This window comes from Halichoerus grypus, chromosome 11 (genome assembly GCF_964656455.1).
Source record: "Halichoerus grypus chromosome 11, mHalGry1.hap1.1, whole genome shotgun sequence".
Lineage (NCBI taxonomy): Eukaryota > Metazoa > Chordata > Mammalia > Carnivora > Phocidae > Halichoerus > Halichoerus grypus.
The window spans coordinates 25,465,260-25,474,833 of record NC_135722.1 but is presented as its reverse complement, the minus strand read 5'-3'; the positions used below and the strand labels follow the sequence as shown (position 1 = coordinate 25,474,833).

Sequence of the window (9,574 nt, the reverse complement as noted above, 5' to 3'; positions counted from 1 at the left end):
ATTAGAAACAACAGTATTTTGTGAAATCCAAAAAAAAAACTATTCTGGACATATTGTACCTCTACAAAATATGAAGCATATCTCTAAAAGTGATATTAACTTAAAATTAAGGTGGACACATGAAAATGTAAGTGGAAAAGAATGTTATCTCAGTATGTAAGAGGCAGTATTGACCAACAACAATAATAATATCAATACTGTACTGATATGTTACTATAGTAGGCAATATTGACAAAACGTTTGTGCCAGGGGGCACCTGGGTGGTTCAGTCGGTTGAGCATCTGACTCCTGGTTTCAGCTCAGGTCATGATCTCAGGGTTGTGGGATCGAGCCCCATGTCGGACTCCTCACTTAGTGTGGAGTCTGCTTCAGATTCTTTCTCCCTCCCCCTCTGCCCCTCCCTGATCTCTCTCTCTCTCCCCACCCCTCAAATAAATAAAATCTCTAAAAAAAATTTGTGCCAGGCATATTATTGCTTTGAGAATGCAGAGATGAGAAACAAAACAACTGCCTTCTCTCATAAGGCTCAGAGTCTAGTGGGGACTCAAGGACACATGGACAAATAATTACGACACTGAATTATTTAAATGGGCGGAATTGGAAAAATTTTTATAGCAATGTTTACAGTTCACTTGTAGTAAAATGACTGAAAAACAAACTTAAGAGGCTTTAAAAGCCTTAGCTGTGTGAACAGTGTAGTCCATACCTAGACTAGGTTTCTGTGAATCTGACACAGAGAGTTAATGTAATTCAGAGGAAAGTTCCCCTCTTTTCCTTATCATAAATAAACTTGGCATTAGTTTATTGGGTGATTGAAGTCGAAGCAGTCAGACTATTTTGCCAAAATTATCAGGATGAGTAGTTCAATTATTCACTTCACTTGCCTGTGAAGACTTCAGAGTGCTGTGATCTAATGAATGAAATGAATGTCAACTTGGAAGATTTGTGTTAAAATATGTTAATACATATATATTTTTTAAAGATTTTATCCATTTAGGGGCACTTGGTTTTAAAGTTATATTCAATATTAACCTATTTTTGGGGTGCCTGGGTGGCTCAGTCGGTTAAGCGGCTGCCTTTGGCTCAGGTCACGATCGAAGGGTCCTGGTATAGAGCCCAGTTCTCCCTCTCCCTCTGCCCTTCCTCCCTGCACGTGCCCTCTCTCTTTCAAATAAATAAAAGATTTAGAGAGAGGGCACACGCAGGGAGGAGGGGCAGGAGAGCGGGGAGCCCAATGTGGGGCTCGATCCCAGGACCCTGGGATCATGACCTGAGCCGAAGGCAGCCGCCTAACCGACTGAGCCACCCAGGCGCCCCCAAAATATGTTAATATTGAATATAACTTTAAAACCAACATTTTTGGAAAAAGTGTTTTCCATTTACAGGCATACCTCATTTTATTGTGCTTTGCACATACTGCATTTTTTACAAATTGAAGGTTTGTGGAAACCCGGTGTCAAGCAAACAGCATCTTCTCACTTTGTGTCTGGGTCACATCTTGGCAATTCTCAACAGTATTTCAAACTTTTTCATCATTATTATATTTGTTATGGTGATCTGTCATCAATGACTATGACTCGCTGAAAGCTCAGATGGTTAGCATTTTTTCCCAATATTTTTAAATTAAGGAACATACATTATGTTTTAGACTTATTACTGCACACTTAATAGACTACGGTATAGTGTAAACAAAACTTTTATATGCACTGGGAAACCAAGAAATTCATTTGACTTGCTTTATTGTGGTGGTCTGGAACTGAACCCAGAATATCTCCAAGGCATGCCTGTATAGACATATGCCGCTCTCCCACTGGTTGGCTGGGAAAATACTTTTTCTTGTTCCTTTAGTTATACGATGCCCCCAACCTACTGCATGGCTTTGGATTAGAAAAAAAGGTTAAAAAAAAGAAAACAGTAAAGGATTAAAAATCCACATAAACATAGCTTCAGTCCCCTTTCTGTCAAGTAGAAAATAGACAATTTTGGTTTGCTGAGACCATGGCTTTGAACTGGGGAGGAAGTCAGACTAAAGATACTGATTTGCCTTAAGATGTATTGGTCTTCCTGGACTTGCTGACCTGAGTACACAACTGTGAAAATGTCTGAAAACCAAGGAAATGGGATTGGGATCACGATATTGTAGGAAGTGAGAGCATGGACAGACATGCATATTCACCAAATATTTCTGGTTCATCTACCTTCCTGCGAGGCATTTGATAGGATAGCATCTCTTGGTTGTGGGATCATGTGACTGTTTCTGGCCAATGGGGTGTGAGCACACAAGTGGCAAGTCTGGGGTATTTGACCAGAGATACTCCGTACTTCTCTTTCCTTATAATAATCAGCAACACATGAAATATGGTTTCTTCAACAGCCTGAATCTGCTGACTACTGTGAACATAGCACTCTGCTGAACCACAGTGGATGTGTATCATTTGTTTTTAGCAGAGGATTGGAAAGCTTCTTCCATAAAGTATGAGTATTTTAGGTTTTGTACACCATACTGTCTCTGTCACAACTACTCAACTCTGCTCTGCTGTGGCATGAAAGCAGCCATAGGAAAGATATACATGAATGGATGTGGCTGCACCCGCAAAAGAGCTTTACAAAAACAAACACTTGGCCCTGGGACTATAGTGTGTAGACCCCTGTTTTGTCACAGACCTTTTAGGATTGTTACTGCAGCATAACCTAGCCTATTTTGATATACTGGGGCTGTGAGATGGCCCCCCAAGTGAGAATCTTTGTCACCTGTGTTGTCATCTTTCCTGCTCCCTCTCAACAATCTTTCCCTTTTCCTTGAAGAAAAGCCTAACTGAGCTGTGGGTCTGTATGCTTCTATAACTGTTACTGTATGATGTGCTCATGAGAGGCGCAAGAGGCCTCTCTTTCTCACAAGCCCTCTTTAGCTCAAACCTGAATCCTTCATGAGAGGTCTCCAAATCATTGGTTTCCATACTTTAGAATCCAGGAGGGGGTGTTAAAAACAGAGTGCTGGGCTCCACCTCTGGAGTTTGTCGATCTGGGGAGAATTTATCTAGTAGAATATTTCATGTCTGATCTTAAAGACATTGGTCAAATTCTAAGGAATAAAGCAGTGATTTTTTTTTTTTTCAAACTTCAATGTGCATGCAAATCAGCTGAGCATCTTGTTAAAAGGCAGATTAATACAGTAGGTCCAGGGTAGGGCCTGAGGTTTTGATAGTGATAGTGGTCAGGCTGAGCATACTAAGAGAGATGCAAGGGGTTAAAGGATTCTAATCTTCCTTTCTAGCCTCTAAGTGTAGCACAGTACAGGTGCTTCAATCTTGAATAACCTTAGGTCAATTTTGACTTCTCTCACACCTTACAATTTGTTAGCAAATCTTGTTGGTTCTATATGCAAAGCATCCAGCCACCTGTCACCACCTTCACTGTAACACACTGATCTTGGCCACCACCATCTCTGGGCCATATTATTTCAACAGCCTCCTTATTGGGCTCCCAGCTTCTCCTCTTGCCCCACTCTCCCTCTTACCTCTAATCCACACACATGGTAAATTCTTTACCCAGGGTGATCACGTCACTTCCCTGCTTAAAATTAAAACTATGTATGCGGTGACTCTCCATTTCACTCAGCAAAGGCCAAAGTCCTTGTGATGGCCTGGCAGGCTTCAAAACACTGGACCTCTTTTTTGTCTTTGACCTCATCTTCTACTCTCTGCTTCAGCCACTGTGGCCTGCTTGCTGTTCTTGAACCCACCGAGCACACTCCCATCTCAGATCCTGAAACTTGGGTGTTCCCTCTACCTGGAAAACTCTTCCTCCAAGATAACTGCTTGGCCTCACGCCCTTCAGTTTTGCCTCAAGTGCCAGTAAGGCTTGTCCTGACCACCTTGTTTGGTTTTTTCTTCTGTACCATTTCACTAACATTTACTTTTCTTTTCCACACTTAAAATGAAATTCCACGAAGATATTTTTGTTTTGTTCACAATCTCTAGCGTTAAAGAGTTCCTAACACATATTAAGGTGCTCAATAAATATGTGAACGAATATATAACATACTTTGCAGCTAACTGGAATATCTTGAGGCTGGAGTCCGCTCTCGTTTCCCTAGACTCCCTCAGGATACACTGTTGCCAGCCAGTGTTACTCATTTTATTCCCTAGGGAATAGTGGGGTTTGGTAGATTCCTCTTCAAAATCCTTTTTCAGAGAATTTAAATTATAAATTGGTCATTTACTGTTGTCATACATTATGCGGCTGAAATCTCTGATTATGTTCCTTTAATACATTTTCTTGCAGCACTTGGCTTATTTTCCGTTCACTGTCCACACCCACCCCGCCCCTAGTTTAATTACAGGACTGGAATAATTCTCTTGGAGCAAAAGAGTATTTTTGTTTTGTATTCATTCAACATTCTCTTAAGAGTATTAGGTAAATTCGAAACAAAAAGAAAACAAAGTCTAATTTGTAATACTCAGGCTTATTGGATAAGTGTCATCTTAAGATAGGAGAAGACTATTTTTAACCCGAGTCCAGAGTTATAAGACTTTTAATAAGCCACCCATCTTGCTCATTTCCAACGCGTCCTACAGAGGACGCCTAGGTTACCTACCCGGTGATTGTTTTGTGGGGAAAGCGGCGAACTGTCTTTTTTCAAAAGACCTTTCGGGGTGTGTGAGTTTGCTTGCTCTGCATACAGAAGGAATTCTAGAAGCTGGGATTGCACCACCCACCACACGCACCCTCTACTTGCAGAAACCTTTGCCCCCCCCCGCAACCCCCCCATTAGGGCTCTTTACAGGGCAGACGCCAGCTCCGATCCAGCTGCTTGACACCTATTGTCCCCGTTTGGATGTCAAGCGACTTCGCCTGAAGGACCCTAGCCTCGATTTCGCTCCAAACTCTACGCGCCGCTCTTGCAAACCCCCCGGGGCCGTCCGGACCTGCCCTGAGCAGCCGCCCCCCAAGGACTGGAGCTAGGGCAGCGCGGTAAGAGGCCAGGTGGGCCTTTCCCCGCAGGCGTTCGCGCCGGGCAGCCCGAGCGGCCGCGAAGGCCCCCTCCCGCAGCTTCTCCCGCCCCCTCCGCCCCAGAGGGCCGGCTGGCTAAGTCCCTCCCGCTCTCGGCTCTCCGCCTCACTAGCAGCGGCTCTCGGTGCAGCGGGGATAGGGCGAAGCGGCCTGCGCCCACGGAGCGCACGACACTGCCCGGAACGCACAGCCACCCTTGCCCCCTCAGCCGCCCACTCGGGATCTCCAGCGGCCTCCGCGCGCGCACGGTGAGCGCCACCCGGACCGAGGCGCTGACGGGGAAGAGGGCCGCTGCCCCGAGTGTCCTTTACCTCCGGATCGGCTGGACCTTCTCGAGGGCTTGCTCCTCAAGTCTCCCCTCCCCCCCCAACCCCCCCCCCCCGGTCATTACCAGTGCCCTTCTCCACCCTTCTCCGCCTCTTAGCCCCGACCTCTCTCCTCCCTCCCTTCCTCGCCAGGCGACGAGTGCCGGCCCACCCCGGCGGGGACCGTTGCACTGGCCGTTGGCGGCCGGCGCTGCGAGGCCCCGCCCCCGGCGCGAGCCTCGGTACCCCGGGGCGGGTAGGCCGAGCCGGCGGCCCGCGCGGGGGAGGGGCGGGGCGGGGGGCGGTGCGAGGCCAGGCCGGGCGCCCCGCTGGCGGGTCGCGCGCGCGTCCTCGGTCTCTTCCTGCCCTCGCGGCGCGCGCCGGCCCCATCCCCACCCCCACCCGCTCGCGCAGGCTCCCGCTCGCTGCGCGTTTTGTCCCGCGTCTCGCCCCGTCCGCCGCCTGACTCGCCGCTCTTGTCCTCCTTCCTCCCGCTTTTTCTTTCTTCTCACGGTCTAAAGATGCCCTCGGCCACCAGCCACAGCGGAAGCGGCAGCAAGTCGTCCGGACCGCCACCCCCGTCGGGTTCCTCCGGGAGTGAGGCGGCGGCGGGGGCCGGGGCAGCTGCGCCGGCTTCCCAGCACCCCGCAACCGGCACCGGCGCTGTCCAGACCGAGGCCATGAAGCAGATCCTCGGAGTGATCGACAAGAAACTTCGGAACCTGGAGAAGAAAAAGGTGCCAGGAGTTGGCGGGGACGGGAGGGTTGGATGCTCCGACCCTGACTGCTGTGGCCTGCCCTCTTCCCGTCCCTGGCGCATCCCCTGCACTCACCTCCACCCCCCACGCCCGGCCCGCTCAGTAAACGGAGCTTGGAGCCCAGAAAACGGGCTCCTAGGGGAGGTGCTTGTCACCTGACCCGGACGCGGCGCTCACCCCCCCCTCCCGCTCCGCCCGGGCCGCGTTATTACTCTCCGGCCGTGGGCCAGGTTTTTTGGCCTTTGGGAGTGGGATGTGTGAGGGCGGGGGCCTGTCCTGTCGCCAGACTGAACTGAGTGATGCTCTTCTTTCCGTCACCGAGGCCCGATTTCTTTGACGGAGGGCCAGCGGGGAGAAATGAAAGGGGTCCCGGTGACGGGGCTCAGGGCTCAACCGACCGCCTCGTGGAGTTGGGGCGGCCTGCGTCCTGTAGCCGTGGGATTGGTCCGCTCCGTTACCATGTACCTGAGGCCTATTCAGTGTCTCTTCTCTCGGGAGGGAAGTGTGTTCAGGATCTTCACCTAGAATTGCTCCTCTATCAGGCCCCTTTTGAGTGGGTCTTCTATTTGCTACCCACCCCCCCCGCCCCCCTCTGATGGGCGCCCCCACGTTTCCTCCTTTGTTTCAATTGTCTAGGTGCCCCCCTGAGCCTCACGCTCAGCTCGATCCCGAGAAGATTTTCTGCAGCGGCTCTTTGCCCCTCCGGGACGCTAAAGAGGGACGGGAGGGAGACTGCCACGATTGAGATTCGTTGGGGGGCGTGGGTCCGGGTTAGACCGAGGGGATCGCTAGGTCTCTGGGCACATGGAGAGAGCGTCTAACATGGCGGCGGCTGCGAGGAGAGGGAAGCGCTTTACAGGAGCTGCATTGTGAGCACAAAGCGAAAGCAGAGGGGGAGGGCAGAGACCAGGCAGCCGCCCCGGCTGGCCTTCCTCGCCCCCCCCCCCCGCTCCTCCAAAAAACAGTCAAGCCACACCCACAATTTTTTGGATTCAATAGTTGGCCATTCTAGGTCACACCGTGAGGTTGATCTTCAAGTAGGCATTTTGTTTTATGCTTTCAGTGCAGGACAGTGTACCAACTCTTTAGAGCGACCCGTGTGTGTGTGTGTATGTATGTAGGTATGTAGGTATGTAGAGAAAGGGTCTCGGTAGAGTGAATAATTCAACCTTCAGTAAGACTGGAGGTGGAAAGGAAGAAGCAAATCAGTAGTACAAAAATGGGGTAATTAAATCTGTGACTCTTATGCAGACTTTTTGCCTTTTACCTTAATAACTTTGCTTGGATAACTTAGGCTTGTTTGCTTCTACTAAAACATATTTATTATAACGTTTTGAATTTTGACGAAGTCATTTAAGAATGTTTATTTAGCCACCCACCTAACAGTGTTACTTAAGATGTTGAGACTAGCTAAAATTTGGGCCATAACAAATAACTTGAAGAAAATGGTGTAGGCCATAATTATTTTAATTGCTTGTTCTGTGATTTATTTTATATTTTGGGGGGAGTTTTAAAACACATTTTTAGATTTGATACTAATCTGTCTCATTTTTCCTATTGGGAATTGTACTTGAATTTCTTAGGTTTTATTTGAAATCGAGAGATGCACTACTTGTGGATGTCTATCTTTTGGTGATACTTTATTTTGATAAACAAGTGTGGTTTATTGTAAATGATAGAAATACTAGATTTATCAGTAGCAGTAAAACGAAAAGTATTTTACTTGTAAGGTAGCTACATTTAAATACGTAATGGGAAAAGCATGCCCAAGGCCAGTATCTTCTGAGTCTGCCATCTGATTTAGTTTTTGCTACTCTATTTGAACTTGAGACTTAGGTATCTTTTTAAAACTTACTACAATAAGCAATCCTATCAATCTGGTTGATGCCTGAGTGGTTTAATTTTCAAAATTCTTAGGAAATGCCTGTTTTCTTTTAGGATAGGAATCAAAAGATAAATAGTAATGATGTAATATTGGAAATACAGACAATTAAATGTAGATATTTATATTTTAATGACTTAAAAATTTCAAAGTTTTTAGTGTAAAATGAGGCACTGGATTAGCAGCCAATTTAGTTGTGAGGTGACTGAATCTAGTGCTCCAAATGTATTAAGGGAGTTTAGTTTTTAAGCTCTTTGAGGACCTGACAGTGACAGGTCACTCATGTGTATGGATTTATATTATATACATTGCCTAACACCTGCCCCTCAGGCCCTCTTACAGAGGAGAAAGTAATGTAACTATTATTACAGAGATTATAGACTAGGCTAGTAAGTACTGAAAAGTTTCTTGTATTGGTGGAGAAAACACTACACAAAGTAACAAAAGTATTTCATATTTTTTTTCCCCCAGTCTTCTCAGTGTTTTGGATGTTAGTGGAAAGGTCAGATTACTAAAGTTTTTTTTATAACTCACAGAATGAGCTACCCACTTGTTAAATAGTTAAGTTGGCAGTACTGGGGTTGTGACTTAATTACTATTGAAATTAAGTTTTACTTTTTGAGAAACTCAAGGCATTTGGGTTTTTCTCTAAACACATCTGGTTTCTAGTTTAAATTGTATTTTTTCTATATCTAGATGATTTACTGTGTGAAAGGATTTAACTGTGATTTTTGTAGTGAGTGAGCATTTCTTATACACCTAAAATAGGATTTACTTTACAAATCAGTTTTGAACCTTTGTAGAAATCCTTATGCAGTAAAGTAAGATGATATTTATAACTGGATTTCTTTTTACTTCAGTCCACGCATAGCAACTTGTATTTGAGCTGTATTTCAGACTTGACCTATTCATAAGAGTCTTCTGGACAAAATCTCTTTTTTAATGGATTCTAAAATCAAGTATCCTGACCAAAATTACTACCAGATATGTAGTATTACTTACTTTAAGACTTGGAGAATTGCAATAATTGCACTTCATTTAAAATACAAAGTTATTTGTTAATTTCCTTTTTTTTTTTTTTAAAGATTTTATTTATTTATTTGACAGAGAGAGACACAGCGAGAGAGGGAACAGAAGCAGGGGGAGTGGGAGAGGGAGAAGCAGGCTTCCCGCCGAGCAGGGAGCCCGGGGGCTTGATCCCAGGACCCTGGGATCATGACCTGAGCCGAAGGCAGACGCTTAACGACTGAGCCACCCAGGCGGCCCTATTTGTTAATTTTCTAGTAAGTTGAGCCTTGAGAGGAAAGCTAAGCATCTGTTCAGTGAGAATGCATGCTTAACATTAATGAAATATGATCCTGTTACGTAATGCAACTAAATGGCCTGGTAGTTTTTGAAATTTGGGCTTGTAAAGACTATGTGTGTGTTTAGCAAAGAGAAGAAATGCAGGTATAATCAAAAGAATGAAGTGCAAAACTCCATTTATAGATGTTTTAGGTTTTGTAAGTAATAATCAATTGAGTGATTGCCTAGTTTTCTTCATCAAGTTTGTTGGTATAGAACTGGGCTCTAGGCTATGCAAGATGGTATTTTGAAACCAAGCCTTAATTTTAACT

The 9,574-nt window shown here is 45.9% G+C and overlaps 1 protein-coding gene across 1 annotated transcript in view; it reads left to right on the top strand.

The window, feature by feature from the left end:
* The first annotated feature begins 5,078 nt into the window (after nt 1-5,078).
* The window catches only part of CAPRIN1 (cell cycle associated protein 1), a 38,027-nt gene continuing 33,531 nt past the window's right edge, over nt 5,079-9,574 (top strand). Inside the window, exons 1-2 of the mRNA XM_036107082.2 lie at nt 5,079-5,261; nt 5,840-6,055. Coding sequence (XP_035962975.1) covers nt 5,840-6,055 — 216 coding nt within the window. The 5' untranslated portion in view covers nt 5,079-5,261. The remainder of the gene's footprint in view (nt 5,262-5,839; nt 6,056-9,574) is intronic.